The sequence below is a fragment of the Mugil cephalus genome, chromosome 16, assembly GCF_022458985.1.
Source record: "Mugil cephalus isolate CIBA_MC_2020 chromosome 16, CIBA_Mcephalus_1.1, whole genome shotgun sequence".
In the NCBI taxonomy this organism is placed as follows: domain Eukaryota; kingdom Metazoa; phylum Chordata; class Actinopteri; order Mugiliformes; family Mugilidae; genus Mugil; species Mugil cephalus.
The window spans coordinates 9,435,391-9,454,319 of NC_061785.1; the positions used below are offsets into that span (position 1 = coordinate 9,435,391).

Below are 18,929 nucleotides of genomic sequence, written 5' to 3' on the forward strand. Positions count from 1 at the left end.
GTTATATTTAAAGACAAGATGAAAACCCCAGAGGGTGGAGAAATGAAACCTCTGCTTCATGTTCTGTTCGTGTGTCTGCTAATGTTGTGTTCATTCATGTGAAATTACGGCATAAGAGCTTATCTGTATCTCCCTGTTTACCACCATAGTTTGTTTGTTGGTATCAAATGAGAACGAGTGCCGTGAGTCATCAAGGTTGGTGACTGTTCTCTGCCGCTGAAGGATACTACAGGCTAAGAATAACTGAGGCCACAATAGAGAAATATCAAAAGAAGTAATTAGAAGCAGGATGAAATCCTAATGCAATTACACGGACTTGTTTCTGCAGAAAACAAGAGGATTAAAGTTTAAATGACTCATTTGCAAAGACAAGCAATAAAACAGTCGTGTAATCTGGGTTTGAGGGCATAGAATGCGCAACCCGTCATGAATTATTAATGGGTTTTATATTAAAAGTAATATATGCACGCTTCCTGCATCTCCCATTACAGAGAGGAAGTGGAGCTATTGATTAAACACTTTACGTGTCTGACGCTTCATGTGCAAAGAGTAGGACAGCAACTAGGAAAATAAAGGTGTGTAGTCAACTTTTACAGTTATTAATCTTGAAATCTAAGGAAGCCTAATGTGGACAATCTTGAAGAAACTAAATTACTTTTAATGCAATCTTGATGAACAGATTTCTGGATTGTATAAATACAGAATTTAAATTAATCCTCAAAAAAAAGGATTCAGTCAGTGGATTCAAGATTGCTGATACTTCAAGTTTAGCGATAACGCTAACCCATCAAAAAAGCCGTTTCAAAGGATGTAATGGAACCTGAAGGAGCAGCCACAGTGAGCTGATAGATGAAGGGCTACAGATGGCAGATCGTGGTTGATCACATACTGACAGAAAAAAAAAGCCAGTTAACAGCTTTAACCAAAATAATGTTGTAATCTTGAAAGAGCTAGCGCAGTCGCTGATACCAAATTTTAGCCGGGTGGCTCCTGTAACCTCTTAAACGAAAGAAAACTCTAGAACATGGTGCTAACACAACATAGAAGAAAAAAAATATGTGGCATTTCTTCTTATTTAGCCTAACAAAGGTGGGTATGCTACATCCTTTGATGGCTAACTAACCAGGCCGGCCTCTAGCATGTTAGCATGCCAGTAGTTGCTAGCCTCGCCAGTGTTAGCTTAACCCAGTCAGCTAAACCATTTAAGAAGTTCACACAGAGTGGTGCCTTTTTCTGTGAGGACATCATTTGGATGAAGTAGGTCTCAATTTAGTTTGCTGCTACTACTTTTTTTTCTTTTTGTTTTCTTTGATAATTAGTCTGTGCCTCATCGTGTTTCCCTAAAAATATATTGAATCCTCAGCGACCTTTTAAAAAGCCAGAAGGTTGTTTACAGTAAAGCTGCTGTAAACCTACAACATACAATATTTTTTATTGTATCTTAAACCTTTTTCTTGCTACTATGTGCTACATTGCTGAAGGCCTGAAGACTTTAGAAAATATAGTAAACCTTTGAGCACCAACTCAGGAGAATTCATAACAAAAACATATTTGGTCAGATGTAGATCAGATGCAACGTGCATATCAATGTCTGTTTGTTTGTCTAAATGGAATTTGTGACAATCAAGTTAGTCAAGATTAGGTCTGTGTGCCTCTTGTCTACCTGTAAATAATTCCAAAGCCTCATCTCATCTCACATCAAATATTTAAGTGGTTCCCAGAGTAATAAAGTTAGGATTGATTAGAGGACGTGCCCCCTTCGTTCGGATGCCCGGGGCGGGACGGAACCAATAAGAAAGGTAATTAGATGAAGAGAAAGGTTGTGAGGAGAGGGGTACGCTTGAGTCTACCTTTGTGTTTGCATTTGTTTGTAAGATTTAACTTTGTAACAGCAAGGGAAAGTAGGCCAATTAAATCTATTTAAATATGCTCTGTGACGTGCACGTGTAAAAAGTCATACACTGACCTGCCATTTATTTAATATTTAGCAGCAGACAGATTTGGTTTGGTTGTCCAAAGCACATGTATGCCATCTAGTGTTAGATTCGGGCTTGTGCAACAGCACGTGGAAGAGATGTTAAACTGAGATTCACCTTCACCAAGTTTTTGGGGATTTGCTCTAAGATCTAGATCATATCTTATCATATATTATTATTATTATTATATAATGAATGGCTGTGCAGCAGGCAGGCAGCCAAGCTTTCCGCTGACAAGAAACCTCCAGCAGGTGTCATTTCTGGCCTCTCAGCGTGTCGTCTTCTGGGACTCGTGTCGATTCAGAGCACCTGTGGTTTCAAGACGAGGGGCTTTGGGTTTAGGGTAGGTGAGTCATTACGGTGTGAATCCTGAATAAATGACAACGAAAGGTTGAACACCCACAGAGTACGGTTGGCAAAATAATAGAAACATCACATGCAGGTATTCAGCATTCATGTGTGCAAGAAATAGTCAAATATCCTATGTTTTTATTACTTGTGAATGTTTTTTTTTTATCATTGACTCCATAATAAGAAAATATATTTGTAAACCCACATCAAAATAGAGTAGTTTGATATATGAATGGATTATTCAAAAAGTTATACTTAGACCCATGAAAAATAAAGGTATTTTATTAGAAGTGTGTGTCAAAGATAGAAAGAAGCAAAAATATTAGGTTCAAGCACTTTCATTATCATGCGTATACACAATTTCCTATGATTTATAACTTCAATTGACGCCAAGCAATAAAAACAAAACTGTGATAAGTCAGCAGCAATAGTGAAGAGACATTTACAGTTGCAACAGAAAGTATCTGAACCCTTTGGGGATTACTTGGATTTCTGCATAAGTGGGTCATAAAATGTGTTCTGATCTGCATCTAAGTCACAACGATAGACAAACACAGTCTGCTTAAACTAATACCGCATAAAAAATTAGACGTTTTTACGTTTTTTATTGAACACAACATGTAAACAATCATAGTGCAGGGTGGAAAAGGTATGTGAGCCCCTGGGCTAATGGCTTCTCTAAGAGGTAATTGGAGCCTGGAGTGAGCCAAACTGGAGTCCAATCAATGTGATGAGATTGGAAGCGTTGGTTAAAGCTGCCCTGCCCTATCAAAACACACACACACGAGTTTTGAATTTTCTGTTCTCAAGCAGCGTGATGTAAACCATGCCTCATGCAAAAGAGCTCACAGATCTACGACTGGCTTGCATGGAGCTGGAAAGGTTTTACAAAAGTACCTCTAAAAGTCTTGACTTTCATGTGTCCACTCTCCCTGCGCGTCCTGTAAGCATGACTGCATGAGCACAGAATGCTCAATGAGGTGAAGAAGAATCCTAAAGTGTGAGCTAAAGACTTACAGAAATCTCTAGCACATGCTAACATTTTTTGTTGACAAATCTACAACAAGTAAAAAAACAAAAACAAGAATGGAGTTCATGGGAGGACACAACAGAGGAAATCGCTGCACATTTGAAGTTTGCAAAAGAGCACCTTGTAAAATATTCTGTGGACAGATGAAACCAAAATGGGATTGTTTGGAAAGAACACAACAAGACTATGTTTGGAGAAAAAAAAATGGCACAGCACACCAACATCAAAACCAACATCCTAAATGTGAAATAGAGTGGAGGGAGCGTCATGGTTGATTTGCCGCCTTTGCCTGGACGGATTGCTGTCATCGATGGAAAAATGAATTCGCAAGTTTATCAAGACATTCCGCAGGAAAACTAAAAAACATCTGTCCGCCAACTGAAGCTCAACGGTGGATGGGTGATGCAACAGGACAACGACCCAAAGCACATAAGTAAATGAACAACGGAAGAAAATACACGGTCTGGAGTGGCCTGGTCAGAGTCTTGACCTCAACCCGACTGAGACCTCAAGAGAGCAACAGAGACGTCCCAAGAACATTGCTGAACTGAAACAGTTTCGTAAAGAGGAATGGTCCAAAATTCCTCCTGAATGTTGTGCAGTTCTGATCTGCAAATATAGGAAATGTTTGGTTGAGGTTCTTGCTGCCAAAGGAGGTTCAACCAGAACACATTTTATGACCAGTTCATGCAGAAATCCAAGTAATTCCAAAGGGTTCACAGACTTTTTTTGTGGATGTACACGTCCAGGGTTATGGTAGAGTTCCTTTTGATGATTCAGTGCTTATGAACTAGGGGGTTAGAGTCAGAGGGGTTTCAGTTATCCCTCTTATCCCCTCTGGGTTTTATAGCAAAGTTAGTTTAGGCCACCATTTTTGCAGTCTTCAAGCTGTCAGAGGAAAGTGTGGAACACGCGAGACTTCAGGCTTTTCGTTCGCGAAATGTTCCTTGTGGAGAACTTCATCAACCTATACAGATTTAAATAGCTCCCCAAGCTGGAGAACGGGAACCAGCGAGCAGTCCGTTGGTTCCCGTGAAGGTTCCAGAAGGAGGAGGAGCAGCGCTGGAACACCTCGATGTTGACGGCGTATTGACCTGGCCCCCACTGAGACACGCGGACCAGGGTCACGGAGGAGGCGAAACCGCAGGTTTGGGGAGAGACGCCGTGAAACACAGACTCCCCGGGCCTCACGGACACTCCCCTCTCCCAGACCAGGCTGGCCTCCTCTGCCAGTCCCATGCCGCTGAGGTTACAGAGGGCCTGGAGGCACGCCCCCTCCAGGGGCTCCTTCCTGGGACATCGGAGCAGGATGGCGACAAGACGAGGCACGGCGCCTCGGCGTAGCAGCAGCTCCTGCTGTTTAGCTGAGGGCACAGAGTGTGTTGCGTTGGTAAAAATGTACCGGGCTGATTAGCATTTATATTTAAAACTAAATTTTACTGCTAAAGAAGGTTTTCTTACTTCTTAATGTGTTTTACAGAGACATTAAACGCTACGCAACTGGTTCTACCTACATCTACGTACCTTGGTTTCCAAAGAGAAAACCATGTCATTTCAAACAATATAAATATTGTAAAATCTTTACATTACAGTGCAGCTACATCTATCAGGCATAACATTATGACCACCTTCTAAATATTGTATCTGTCTTGTGCCTCTGACGTACACATGGGTGACATATGTGTCTTCTGTGGTGTCTGCCAACAGAATGTTGTTAGTGGGGGGCTTTGTGGGATCTTCTAAGGAATTTGGTGGCCAGGGCAACACATTGTGCTGTTTTTCATTCATCTTGGTGTCATTTTTCACATTTTCTTTAGTTGTTCCTTAAGTGTTTTGTGTGAGTCTGTGTCAGACTGCATCCTGCCAGGGATGACTGCTGCTGCTGTTATCAAGGAAGTGTCATTGCTATGGGGTGAGGGAGCCTGGTCTGATACAGGTGGGTGCTACATGTCTAAGTAACATCCACACGAATGCCAGGTCCAAAAGTTTCCCAGCGGAACATAGAAATGTCAAAAAATGTTCAATGGTGACAGTATTTAACCTGACTTACGGCTGTCATAAGACATGTGTGAGATGGTCCTGGTAGCGTGAAGAAGCAGCTCTTGGTCCGTACTGGTCAGCACCGACAGCAGAGCCGTGACCAAACCCAAGTCACCGAAACCTTTACGGATCACAGCTGGCAGGAAGAAAAACCTCAATCAGTCAAGACAGAACTACAAATATGCAATACAGGCTGGATAAACAGCAGCAACCCATCAGGAGATGCACTTCATTGATAAATAATAAATGGCATATAAATAAAGTATAGGCTGCATATATGTGTATGAATAACCTACATTCCTTGGCGAGCTCAGCCAGTAGCTTGGCTGTCAGTGGAGCGAGAGGCCCTCTGCTCCTCAGAGACAGGGCCAGGATTGGCAGGATCCCACTGATCACTACCTGCTCAGCAGCGCCTTTCTCTGGACACAAACAGAATTGCACATGTAAACACCACAAAGTTTACTATTCACTAACAGCCAGAATAAAAATAGCTAATGTGACCACTTTAGTAGGGACAGGTGTCCAAAACATATTGCCCCTCAGTAATCATACCTTATTAATAACTTACAATCACTTTATAAGTTAAAACTAAAAATTGGGTGGTCTGAAGTATATCAAGCTCTAGTATAATATAATCTTTAATCATTGGTCAGAAGAGACCTGAACCGAATCATCCAATCAGTTTCAGCTTTACTCTCCACTTGATCCCTAAGACCTTTCATACCCTTACTACCTCTTTATCCTCCTGTTTCTCTCTTGCCGGGAGCCACAAATGCAGCTTAATGTCTGATAAGGCCTGAACCCTTCGTAGCCTCTCAGCCCCCACGCCTCAACAAAAATGGGTTTTCTACACATTTCATCATCTGCCATTACGGGTGGCAAGTGCGCTGTCTTAACGTGCACCAATATGGAAACACATAAATATGTAAAATTACAAGGCGCAAAAAGAGCTACCAGCACTTTGCAATTTAAATGATATCAAATGAAAGGCCACCAAACGTATGACAACAGTATAGCTGAAGCTTCAACATGATCTAAAATCCACTCAGTGGAGCAAAAAGGACTTACTCCTCTCCTTGATATTGGTCAGCACTGTGTTCAGATGGGGCTTAAGTTCATCTTCAATCAGCTCCACGCCAAGGACCCTGATAGCGCCTAATGCATTGTTCAAGTTGTCTGCGGCGATAAGAAATGGAAATATTGAGAGTCATGGAGTGGGTGACAAATAATAAGCCAGGCGGTATATGGGGTGATGTATGGGAGCTCAGGAAATATAAAAGCGATTACAGCTGTGTGCGACAAAAGCGGTTGCGCTCATAAATCATCACATGTGACACAAAACCACGCTTGAGAAGGGAGTCTCCAATAGAACTGCACTCTAGTCTGCCATTTATTTTCATTATTACACGTGTCAGCCTCTGCTCTTTGGTTTAAAAAAAAAACAAAACAGAACTTTTCTTGAATGCATGTGGTTCTAGTGCTGTTCTTAACGCTAGAACCATATGCATTCAAGATAATGTTACTAATGCTTAGTCACAGTGGTTGTTACATTCCTCTGCACCCCCACTGTCCTTTTAGTGGCAGTGCAGGTGTCTTTGGGTGATTCATGGGCTTAACCGTCTTAATCGGCCACACCATAGGAGGTGTGGATAAAAGTGCACGGCTTGAAAGCCCTAAGAAGGCATCTCTACTTTCGGGCTGCAGAAGCTCACCCATAGACAGAGACACAACTAAATAAACCCTTATTTCTTTAACACGGGTTGTAACAGTGCACAAAAGTTACATTTGGATGTTTAGCACTGTGTTAGCATGTACATGACAAATACAAATGGCACAATGGCAGGTTTTTGGTCATACAGTAAGCCAAAAGATTGCACAAAAGAAAGAAATGTGATTTAATTATGGCTGGAGAAGGAAAAGTCAAGTTATTTAAATTCATCCAGGCCTAAATGTTTATATCAAAACGTCATGGCAGCCCATTAAAATTAGTTTAAGACAGTCTGATAGAAATACATAAAACAATGGTGGTGAACTGACACAGGAACAGTTCTTGAAAAACCTGCATGAAATTCATCCATAGCAGCAGTACAAAGCAGATCTTAGTCACAGCTGTGCCTGGAGCTAAACTCAAAAGTTAATGATTAGTGGTTTTGTTAGCATGCTCATCCAATTGGGATCGTAAATGTCTGCATCCAAGTTCGTGGCAGACAGTTAAATTGTTGGCTGAAAAGCATAAATGCTTATAAATACTGAAGGAAAGCTCAGGGATCTCCAGTCAGTCAGTCAGTCAGAATTCTCTTGGAACCACAAATGTATTAAATCAAATATGGATGAGGTTTATTTTCTTTGGTCAAACGGTAAACCAAACATCTGAAAAACCCAAATTCTGACTTGATCCTAGCACTTAAGGGATCAATAAAGTTAGTACATCAGGCTGAGATACAAACACATGTACTTTATTTGGCGGTAGTCCATTCACAGTTCCTTAGGCATTACTTGTGTGGAACTCATGGAAGCTGACTGGCAAAAAGTCAGAGGCCACCAGTGCAACCGCATTAGGTACACCTTACTAGTAAAAGGTTGGACCCCCTTTTGCCTTCAGAAGTGCCTTAATTCTTCATGGCATACTGTCAACAAAGTGTTGGAAACACAGCATCATTGTCATTATTATGGTCAATAATCCAGTTTGAGATGATATGAGCTTTGGGACATGGTGCATTATCCTGCTGGAAGTAGCCGTCAGAAGATGGTCCACTGTGGTCATAAAGGGATGGACATGGTCAGCAACAATACTCATGTAGGCTGTGGCATTTAAACCATGCTCAGTTTGTACTAAGAGGCCCAAAGTGTGTCAAGAAAATATCCCCCACACCATTACACCACCACCACCACCAGCCTGAACCGTTGATACAAGGCAGGATGGATCCATGCTTTCACGTTGTTTACGCCAAATTCTGACCCTGACATCCGAATGTCACAGCTGTCAATGTTTTTCCAATCTCCTATTGTCCAGTGTTGGTGAGCCTGTGTGAACTGTAGTCTCAGTTTCCTGTTCTTAGCTGACAGGAGTGGCCCCCGGTGTGGTCTTCTGCTGCTGTGGCCCATCTTCTTCAAGGTTGGACGTGTTGTGCGTTCAGAGATGGTATTCTGCATTCCTTGGTTGGAACCAGTGGTTGTTAGAGTTACTGTTGCCTTTCTATCATCCCCTTTGTTCCCCATTCTGATGCTCAGTTTGAACTTCAGCAAGTTGTCTTGATCACCTTTACATGATTAAATGCAATGAATTGCAGCTGATTAGCTATTTGTGCTCAGGTGTACCTAATAAAGTGGCCAGTGAGTGTATGTATTACACTTGTCTTGCAGTCATTGACTTCTACACTTTTCTCACAGATTTAAAAATCAATTACCAGACAGTGGAAACTGAACTGTGAGATCTGTTAAAAGTGAAACGGCAATGCAGCGGTTAGAGTGGACGTAGCTACATTACTGCACAAAGATAACACAATCCCGTCAACGCCATTGATATTCACTGTTGTGTATTACACAACACACACAATTACTTCAAGTGTGAAGACTGTGCTGTTAGTTTTACGATAGGAATTTTAGGAAAACATATTAAAGCTCTAGTATAACATTCTAAAGAGCATTTAACGGCGACACTGGCCCTTTAAAGACGTGCAGTAAAAGAAAACAACCAACACTAAAAACTCACGTGTTTTGAAAAAAGCCAAGTTAACCTCCAAGAGTCTAATTAAGCTGCTCAATGGTCACCAGTTTTAAACTCTGAGAGCACCAGACAGTACATGCACAGAAGCTTAAAATTAAGTCTTATAAATGTACATATTAAAATCCCATTAGAAACGTCAATGTTGCAGAGATAATATTGCTCCACTCACCGTTTGGTGTGTAAGGCTGCAGTCGAGTGGATCTGCATCTGTCTTTGTGGGATCGTGCATATTTGTAGGATAGTGGCACATTGGGGTGTCCCATTCTGTGCCGTCCCGTCGTCTCCGGACTGCCTTTGGTGAAACTTGCTCAAGTTGACATCCTGCAACACTCACTTAAACCTGTGCTATTCTTCATAGTCATTAGCTGTTGCCTTAAACTCACCTACTACAACTTACACCTCGATTTCACGACACTGCTGCGCTTCATAACAACATAACACTCGGTGAGCGTCACGACTCCGTTGTACTCCAGCTGGCTTCCCATTCGCTCTCAGGGTTAATACAGAGCAAATCCTCATGAAAGCTGTTCTCTCTTCCACACCCCGTGTGTGTATGTGTGCGCACTGTCAAGGTATTAGCACTTGGCTGACTCTGCTGAGTGTATTCCTATCACCTAAAGTCTCCCATAATGCCTTTCAGCTTCTAGAAACAACACAGACGAGTGGGTTTCTGGCACTAGTTTGTGTACACAAGTGCATTATTAGCTGGCATTTTTCCTAGAATGCAACACGTGCAACATGGAATAATATATTTTTGGTCGGCCTATAGCTCAATGAACAATAGCATATTCTCTATTTAAGAACAAGAAAAATAATAGAAGCAACATAATTCTGAAAACTAATTATTTTTTATACTTTACTCAATTGCTTCAGTGAAAAATTGCATGTTCTACTACAGCTGTGTAAATCTCAGAAATAAATATAACAAATAATCAGGAGACACGGTACCACCAGCTTAAAATATCGAACCTAAATCTCTAATATTGTCTCATCTGCATGGTAGGTTATACTTGTGCATGGAAATGTTTCCTCAGTCAGTCGTTCATCAGGTTTTCATTTGTAAAATGTCTCTTCATTGAACACATAACTTGAAAAAAAACAACAACATATGATTCAACTCAGTTAGACAACACATACACAAAAAATGCTGATTCACTTGACAGGAATAGTTTGACATTCAAATGTGCTTTGCGGCCTTCTTGCACAGACTTAGACGAGGAGATTGATACCACACTCACCTACATGGTAAACTCGTGGGCATGTTAGCCGATTAGCCTAGCTTAGCATTAAGACTGGAAACTTTTCTTCAACAAAATTCGAAAACCCACAACATCTTAGCTGACTAATTAACACAAACCGTTGATTGTTTAATCCGTGCAACGGCTGAACGATAAAGTCACATGTCAGCGGCTCACACTCGAGAGACAGCTCATGTAAAACCACTCGTTTTATTACTCTGATTTTTGCACACACGCATTAAAATGAAAAGGTGTCAGTGTGTGAGCTTTAGCATAATTGATAGGATTTTGTTCAATTTGAGCAAAACCCAGCAAACACTTTCCAAGAGTTTGTAGCGTTACCGTAGAAACCAACTGCTGGTGAGCTGTGGTTAGCTCTGATCTCCACCCATAACTGAATATGCAAAGACGGTGTCCGATCGCTGAGTATGAGTTTGAAACAGTCTGTGATTGTGTCTTTAGAACTTAAGAAGTCATGTGATTGGGCGTCACAGGTTCGTCTGTACTGAGGCCACTGGAAACCGTCTCGTAGCCCACAGACACCAGGGTGAGCACGTTGCTCTCCATGTCCTCTGGCTTGACTTGCTCTGCCTGGTTCTCCACATGACACGGAGCAACAGCTTCCTGTGTGACCTTCTTCCTTGCTTTGGCCCGAGCTTTGTCTTTTGAGATCGCCTTCCCTTGCTCTTTCACGCCTCCCGACACCTTGTGGGGCTTCTCGTTGTCAGCCGAGCGAGTTTTGCGGTGGCGCCTGCGGATGCGGCGCATCAGCGGACCGGAGTTGACCGGGTCCGACGCCGCTGCGCCCGAGAGGATGCGAATCTGCTGCTCGATTACCATGATGATCATGTCCAGAGCGATGTCCAGCATCCCAAGGCCGAGGCCATGAGTGACGCTGTCGAACGCACCGCTGTTGACCGGATCCTTGAAACATTTTCTCATATCCTCAAGGTGGTTCCTAGGAGAAAAAAAGTGACAGTTAGTGTCACCACATAACATCTTATTTAGCCAAAACATTTTACGCGGGACACATTTTGAGCTGATCCGTACTTAGTTTCAATAATTTTGGACCAGTGTTGGACCGTATTTGTCTCTGGGATGAGCTGTTTAGCCATGTTGTTGTAGTCGATGTAATCATGGGCAAAGTCCTTCATGTCGTCACACAAAGCTTGGGTGTCACCTAACAACAGCAGCAACAACAACAAAGTTAAAACACAGCAGATTGTCACGTTTAAACATTGCTCCGCACACGACTCTGTCACCTTCGGTGAGTTTGGAGAAGGAGGAGGACACGGAGGTAGTCGTGCTCGGCGTGAGGCCGAGTACATTGAGCGACTCTAGGAGTGTTTTCTTGCTGGCGGGGCCTCTGCTGACCCGGGTGTACGCCGCCAAGGAGCGCAGGGACATCTTCTCTGGGGCCTGCAGACGCCTTTTAATTTCATCGTACGAGATGAGATATTTTCCTGAAGTCAGAGCAGCACAGGAGGAGGTGAATCAGTGCAGCAGGGTGTGATTCAACAGCATTTCAAATCAGAACGGATGCATTTTTTTTCTAACTTCTGGGAACAAATTTAAGTGATAAAAGTTACTTAAAGTTAAACCCAAATTGTGTTCTTCAAATAACTGTCCACTTACGAGCTTTAGATCCTTTCATGTTGGGATCCAGGAGAGACGACACCTCTGCAAACGGCATCTGGCTCGCGGAGTCTGAATTTACGCTCATGTTTGGAGGCTGCTCCTGATTCTGGTTCACGTCCTCGGTCTGGACCGCGTCAGTAACCTGCATCTGGGCCTGGATGCCGGGCTCTATGGCGTGCATTTCAAGCTGGTCGTGGTCTATGGGCGTCTGATTTTGTGCTTGGGGAAGGACTAACGTGTTTTCGGATAAACCCTGAAGGCTCATGCCGCCTTGTGCTACGCTGCCAGCTTGTTCCGAAGGCACCTGAAAGATGCCCATAACCGGCTTCACCACGGTGAAAACCATGTTCCCCTGGGCATCCAGACCCACCATTCTAGCAGACTGGTCCATGTCTTTGCAAAAAAAAAGAACTTTAACCTTTCAACCTGCAGGGGGAGGAGGCTCTGGACGCTTTAATTATCAGATCAAGTTACCTCAGAGGCCTGTAGTGCTGCAGTACACTCCTCTGTTGTTAAATGTTTATGTTTAAAGCTTAACCAACAAAAAGGAGAACAGAGTCCCTCTGCAGTTATGGCAAAATCTACCACATTAAAACAGTTACATTTCACTTTCTTTCTCTGGTTTCATGACGCTTAGCTTCATCGCTACAGCAGAAGTTTCATTCTGGGGAAAAAAGAAAAAGAAAAATCATGATTGATACATTAATTTTAATTTTTTCCACATCTTTACAAGTGAGATGATCTGAGTGGCAAAGCGTTAGTCACGGTCTTTTAAAATGCCTCGAATAAGAGCTAATAAAGCTAATTTACATGTGCAATATTTGTGATCATATTATTCATATCGTATATTTCCACAATGTATTTGAAAAAAAAATGAAATCTAAATTACAATGATTTTTTCTGTTGTGAATATCTGACCTCGTATTTTTATATAAGAGATGTTTTATATATCCAGAGCTTTAACAATGATTTAATATTTTTAAACCTGAATATTTTAGCACATGTGCCCCGGTTTATATGGATCAAATAATCTTAGTTTAAGTTTTACCCATGGTTATTAATGAATTTTCACACAGAAAACTAAACATGAGAACTGTGTCAAAACAAAACAGTGCTCGAGTGTCAGGGAGAGGCCAGAGACACAAGGACTCTACTACTAACACCAAACAATTCAGGGGCTTTTTTTTTTTTTGTTTGTGGCAAAACACCCTTGTTCTGGGAGGTTAAAGCTCCGCCGGTGACTTGTTTGGTTTTGCATGTTGCCATGTAATGTATTTATTCACCATGGTGAAAGAGAAATGCGGCACAAGAGCTATTCACTCCGTGCGTCAAGGCGCACATGGTATCCAGGCGCATTACGCACAGCTTAACAAGAAGACAATAAAATAAATAAATAAATAAATAAATAAACATTTAAAAAATGCTCTTATATGTACAAGATGACACCGAACAATGTTGAAAATGAGAGTTTTCTGTGACTTTGTGAACCCACCATCGCACTTCAAGGTTAATTAATTTGATGACAACTTTTGGGATTTAAATATCATGAGGCTTGGTTCAGAGCGTGTTCAGAGTTTTAAGTCTCCCGCCCTGTGCAAGAGCAGGCTGTTTAAGTAATAACTTATAATAATGTCAAGCTTTAGAATTTCCATCCGTATTAAAAAAAATCCCCCAAAACATCAAGCTACCACTGTGTTGCATTTATACTTGTAACCATGTGTCGACTCCGGTGAAATCTAAGCTGCCAACTACAGACGCAAATCTTATGAAAATTTAACACACATCCATCATGGCCGCCGGGATCGACTGTTGCCGTTTCTTTCTTTTTTTCTGTGGCAGGCCTTAAAACGTTTCACAAAGCGGTCCTGGACGGTGCACACCAAACTCACAAACCCTGGCTGTGAACGCAACCAGTGACGGCTGTCCCACTCACCGAACGGCCGTCTGGGTTTTCCTAAAAGGCCACTGATCCTAGAACGGTCCGCGTCGACGCCGGCGACATTTTTCCTTCTTCTCTGCTGATGCTTCGGCGGGTTGCAAATCAGCTGCATGTGCACTACCGTTTGAAGGCGCTAATCTCAGCTCTCATTGGTCAATCGGGACGTCAATCACAAGGGGCGTGGGTTTTCATTGGACAAGGATGGAGTCAGTTGTTAAGTAGGAAGCGGTATTTCCGGCTCAGATTTATTTATTTATTTATTTTAATAAATACAAAGGCGTAAATAAAAAATGGTAATTTATTACATTTATTTTGTTAAATGAAATGCTCTTCAGTCAGATACAGAATGAACATTTCAGCGTTAAACACGCGTTTGTGTTCAAATTGTGCCTCCACTACCACAAAAAAAGCCTAAAATCTTCTAATAACGAAGTTTGTAAACATCACAAATGGAACTTTAAACATGTATAGATGATCTTTATGAGATTACTTAATTCAAAGTATTAAATCATAGGTATTAAAGTTAGTCTGTCTCTTAACACTTTATCGATACAGTTAGAATTAACAAAGTCTTGCATCCTGAACAGCTCAGTCATATTCTGCCGTTCTGTGGCCACTCTGCGTCATCTAGTGGACAGATTGTATATTACACGTCCTTTACTCAGTCACTTAAATTATTTTGCTCTCGAAATGATATTGTTTTGTGTGTGTTAAAGATCCAAACTTGACAAAACGTTACATACAATAAAAAAAATAATCTAATATTACCTAATATAGTCCTGCACTAAATCCCAAAATCATGGCTGTGATAATGTTTATGTTGATTTATTTATCTGGATTGAAATAAACTTAGACTTAGACTTAATGATCCACGAGGGAATTTACTTGGTCACAGTAGCTTAGTCGCACATAAAAGAAATATTCTTAAAACCCACACGTAAAAAGAAATATAAAATAAAATAAGATTAGATTAACATAAAAAATTTAAAAAAGTATTATCTAGTAAGATAAAACAGAAAACAGTGTAATCAAAATATGTATAGGATTAGCATTATGAACAAATTTACAAGAGTAGTTGGCAAAACAGTGTTTCTATCATCTATCTTAGCCCACTGATGAAAATGGGGTTGTTTTTCAGTACAACACAATAGAATTCACTGATGCCTTCATGACTGTTTTATCAGAATGCATGTTTTGAATTTCCTCCGTGGCCCAAACATCCTTGGAAATTGTGTCCGACGCTCCTTCTGCCTGGTTTAACTTTTCAAAATCACATGACTTAGTCTCTCAGAAATATTTTATGCTTTGATTAAACACTTGGCACAAAAACAACACAGCACCTCAGTAAAAGAACACAATAGCCAGGGTGAAGTGTAGTAGTCACAGCATCTTATTCTTGTGCTGGAAATGAAGGTAGAAGGAATAATGAAAAGCGAATAGAGAATATTCATCTCCAAGTGTTAAAATAATCAAAACATCCAAATCAAGGAAAGATTTATTTATACACTGTATTGGAAGAAGCTGAACTAACTCCAACCTGAATCTTAAAGATAATCCAAGGGGGGACCCAAAGAGGATTTCCCAGTTTGAGAGATCTGGTTCATTATTTTTTAAAGAATAATGGGAAATATTTTATAGGCTTTTACACAAACAGATCGAGACAGCAGACTGGAAAATATGTTACATATTTTATTTAATTTTTTTTCTCAATACAAATAAAAAAAATGTACAAAATAAAGCATAGAAAGTAGTAATTATGAAAACAATGTCCATGACAAAAAAACAAAAGAAAAGAAAAAGGCAACAGTTAAATAATTCATTAAAAACACAAAGTCAGCTAATCTGGAAAAAAAAAAAGGAAAACAAAAACACTTGATGTGGGTATCTACACAAACATGACGTTTAACGAGGGAGTTCGGGGTTAAGAAAAGGCATAGACCCCGGGCCTGTGAGAACACAACAGTGAGTTTGAATCCAGAAGTTCACGATGATAAAAGCTGGTCAAGTATTTTAATTCCTCAAATATCGAAACAATCTCACTACAAGAAACATTGATGTTGAACCATGTTGACAGTAGGGCTGCTTTTATCACACTTTTTTAATTCAGTTTTTATTTTTTGTAATCTTTTCCTTAGACTCTTATTTACATCATCACTGTGAGCTTGAGCCACATAAACATCCCATATTGACTAAGTTTCTGGTCTTCATAACAAGCTACATAACTCACCAAACCATATTCACTCATGATGAACAAACTTCAGTACAGTCCTGCATTCATAGCGAGCGTGACGAGTACACTTCAGCACGACAGCAAGCTAAGGTGGAGACACTTGACAGAACAGAACACACAGTGTACGTTTAGTGATCTTTGGCGTCTGCAGGTGTCAGAGCACGTCAGCGCCTATCGAGACACAGGAGACCCGTGTGGAGGTGTTCCAGCTTCTGCCCGGTCAGTCTCTACCTAAATCTGTAGCCCGGCTGGTTTGGGTGTTGGTGCTGGTGCTGGGGGTAAATGTGTGAGTCGGCTCAGTGTCTGCGTGTGCGCTGGGCCCCGGCGGTGCCCGTGGTGGAGATGTAGAGGAGGGGCTGGGGTTGCCGAAGCTGGGGCCCTCGCCTCAGGTTATTGAAGTTGGCCGCTGAGGACTCTGCATTTTAATAATAAGTATTAAAAACAAGATTATAATAATAATAATAATCATTATTATAATAATGGAGCAAGGATAATTGGAAATGAACGGCAGCGGCTTACCCGTTTGCTGGCTGTTGTGGGGGGGCCTGACTTTGGCGAGGTGAGGGATGCCTCTGTAGTGGGGACGCAGCATGGGGGCCTGGGGCTGACCGTTAATGTGGAGGTGGGGGTCGGATGTGCTGTCCAGGGGCCGAAACCTCTGGGCTGTGGTTGTCTTGGTCTGAGGCAGCTGCAGGTGAGAGGAAGATGAAAATGACCAACTGATTATCAAAGAAATGCTTCAGACACCACCCAGAACCAGAGACCGTGTTACAATTATATCACATCAAAGTAAGGGAAGAGGATACAAAATATTTCAGATAGTAAATGTGCAAAAACATTAATGAAAACAGCAGCAGTAAGATACTCACTGCTTGACCGGTGACCTCAAAAGAGCGTGAGCGTCTCTTTTTGCGGCGAGCCTCAAAGTCCACCTCACGAGGCGTCTGGTTCTTGGCGGCGACGTGGCGGTTACGCGGGCGGGTCCAGGTCACGTGCAGGCCGGGCCCCTCCCCAGTGCTGCTGGACAGGTTGTCGTCGGAGGTGGCGTGCCTCAGCTCGGGGCTGGGCTGCCTGCCGCGGCGCATCGGCAGACCTCTGGGTGGCGCCTCGCTCAGAGAAAGGCTGCTTTTCTGCTTCTTGGGGTCCAGGGGAGACGGCGCGGGGGGCAACCGCAAGGCGTCCACCTCCACTGCTTTGGTGCGTCGACGGGCTGCTTTTACCACGATGTTCTGGACCCCCTTAAGGATCTGCTGACGTTCTGTGGAAACACACTGAGTGTTATCGGTCTGTTTTCATACACAGGACGGAAAGTTCACAGGCCACAAGAAAGCAAATGAGTCCCCTTTTGTGTGCACAGTTGAGGACCATTCATTAGATAGGCAGAATCTGAAGATGAAAAGGTGCTTTGAACTGTAGTTCCTCGAGTGTCCACTTGAGGCTCTAAAATTGATTCATTTTTCATGTCCAACTTTACACCAGAAATAAATATGTTTAGAACTTGGTATAAAACCTAGTTTAGGTCTCTATATCTAATTCTCCTATTCAGAACAACTGTGCAGGTTTTTTTTCTTTATACAACCCAACTTTAAATTAGAGGCTTAACCTCCTGAGACCCGGCGTCCTCATATGAGGACATTATGTTTTGGGTTTGTGGTAGCTCTTTCTTCATTATTAAGGCCAATACATTTGTTTATTTATGCTTATTAATTTTCCTAGTTTGAAATGCAGCTTTAACAAATTCACATGTATACGTATGAGGACGTTGGGAGTTCATAATTTCTAATTCTGCTTTTGTGTTAAAATAAACTTATATTTTGGTACAAACTTAAATTGGAATATACACTGAAATAATCCCTGTGTCCACATAATTTATTTCAAAAACTACTTCCAGTTCAAATAAGACACTTATTTTTTGTACCTCTCAGGTACTATTAATCCCAAATACCTAAAGATCTTCCAAACAAATGCTTGGGTCTCAGGGGGTTAAATCATGTTATATTAACAGCGTGGCCTCTTTGAGTGACAGGTGGTGACCTCACAGGTTGATAGCTGTCTATCTAGTGGTCATCCACCTCTACCCACGCTCCGTCTCTTTCCCCGTATATAGCACAGTCTTTATATATGCAGTCACTGAGACACACTGCATATACTGGAACATCTTACCATTCCGTGAGAGTGGGACGTCAGTACCGGCCTCACTGCTCTCAGGTGAAGAGTCCAGGTGGCTGCTGACACTGTGGCTGAGGTGGTTGTAGCTCAGAGAGCTCTCAGGAGCCAGAGGCTGCAGCTGCTGACGTGAGACGCAGGGAGCCACGTTATGATCAGACATTCGCGGCGGCGCTTTTGCTTTCGGTGGATCACGCTGAGTGCCAGCTGACTCAACTCAACTCCGTGCCTCTCCAAAATGAAATCTCGAAAAAGTGCTCAAATCTTTTCTTCTATCTAGTCAATGAGTCATACCTCTGATATATTTTCAGAGTGAAAATTAGATCAAGGTGATATCATTTCCAGCCTGAAACAGAATAGTAGTCCCGCTGGTTTGAAATTTTCAACAACTGAGAAAAAAATAAAAAATAAAAATTGGAGGAGTTGAGAGAGAATAGTAGAGATTCTTCTATGAAAGTGCGTGGGTTGGGAATAAAAAAATTTCCAGCAGAGTGGGAGACCTCTGTGCGAGTTTAATTCAAAAAGGAAGCCCTGTAGCTCCAATTGAAAAGCAACAGCTGACTAGACTGTATTCTCAGCGTGAAGCACCCCTCA

The 18,929-nt window shown here is 41.8% G+C and overlaps 3 protein-coding genes across 6 annotated transcripts in view; all 3 read right to left on the reverse strand.

Moving 5' to 3' along the window:
• Positions 1 to 2,593: 2,593 nt before the first annotated feature.
• si:dkey-21e13.3 (uncharacterized protein LOC100150043 homolog) lies at positions 2,594 to 9,613 on the reverse strand. Its single transcript, XM_047609469.1, has 5 exons — positions 9,294 to 9,613; positions 6,466 to 6,573; positions 5,694 to 5,816; positions 5,408 to 5,533; positions 2,594 to 4,721 (listed from the first exon to the last, which is right to left on the reverse strand). The coding sequence occupies exons 1-5, from the start codon at positions 9,385 to 9,387 to the stop codon at positions 4,249 to 4,251; spliced, it is 924 nt and encodes a 307-aa protein (XP_047465425.1). The 5' UTR covers positions 9,388 to 9,613; the 3' UTR covers positions 2,594 to 4,248.
• A 340-nt stretch (positions 9,614 to 9,953) lies between these two features.
• On the reverse strand, positions 9,954 to 14,047 carry si:ch73-127m5.2 (uncharacterized protein LOC561202 homolog). Its single transcript, XM_047610138.1, has 5 exons — positions 13,934 to 14,047; positions 11,998 to 12,664; positions 11,625 to 11,825; positions 11,413 to 11,542; positions 9,954 to 11,320 (listed from the first exon to the last, which is right to left on the reverse strand). Exons 2-5 carry the CDS (start codon positions 12,389 to 12,391, stop codon positions 10,828 to 10,830), a joined length of 1,218 nt encoding a protein of 405 aa, XP_047466094.1. The 5' UTR covers positions 12,392 to 12,664; positions 13,934 to 14,047; the 3' UTR covers positions 9,954 to 10,827.
• A 1,738-nt stretch (positions 14,048 to 15,785) lies between these two features.
• Positions 15,786 to 18,929, reverse strand: part of kif19 (kinesin family member 19) — a 32,614-nt gene continuing 29,470 nt past the window's right edge. For 2 of the 4 annotated variants that reach the window (XM_047608354.1, XM_047608352.1), the window contains 4 exons: positions 18,333 to 18,456; positions 17,039 to 17,427; positions 16,689 to 16,857; positions 15,786 to 16,584 (listed from right to left, as the gene is read on the reverse strand). In XM_047608354.1, the coding sequence (XP_047464310.1) occupies positions 16,466 to 16,584; positions 16,689 to 16,857; positions 17,039 to 17,427; positions 18,333 to 18,456 (801 nt within the window). In that variant the 3' untranslated portion in view covers positions 15,786 to 16,465. Of the gene's footprint in view, positions 16,585 to 16,688; positions 16,858 to 17,038; positions 17,428 to 18,332; positions 18,460 to 18,929 lie in introns of all 4 variants that reach the window. The other 2 variants (XM_047608351.1, XM_047608353.1) reach the window with 1 other exon arrangement.

Coding starts and splice junctions, on each gene's coding strand:
- si:dkey-21e13.3 (XM_047609469.1), bottom strand. CDS start 9,387: ATGGGACACCCCAATGTGCCACTATCCTACAAATATGCACGATCCCAC. Junction 5,817..6,465: donor GACCAATATCAAGGAGAGGA/GTAAGTCCTTTT, acceptor GTTTGTGTCCAG/AGAAAGGCGCTGCTGAGCAG. Junction 4,722..5,407: donor ACACATGTCTTATGACAGCC/GTAAGTCAGGTT, acceptor CTGTGCCCTCAG/CTAAACAGCAGGAGCTGCTG.
- si:ch73-127m5.2 (XM_047610138.1), bottom strand. CDS start 12,391: ATGGACCAGTCTGCTAGAATGGTGGGTCTGGATGCCCAGGGGAACATG. Junction 11,826..11,997: donor CATGAAAGGATCTAAAGCTC/GTAAGTGGACAG, acceptor CTCTGACTTCAG/GAAAATATCTCATCTCGTAC. Junction 11,321..11,412: donor TCCAAAATTATTGAAACTAA/GTACGGATCAGC, acceptor TTTTTCTCCTAG/GAACCACCTTGAGGATATGA.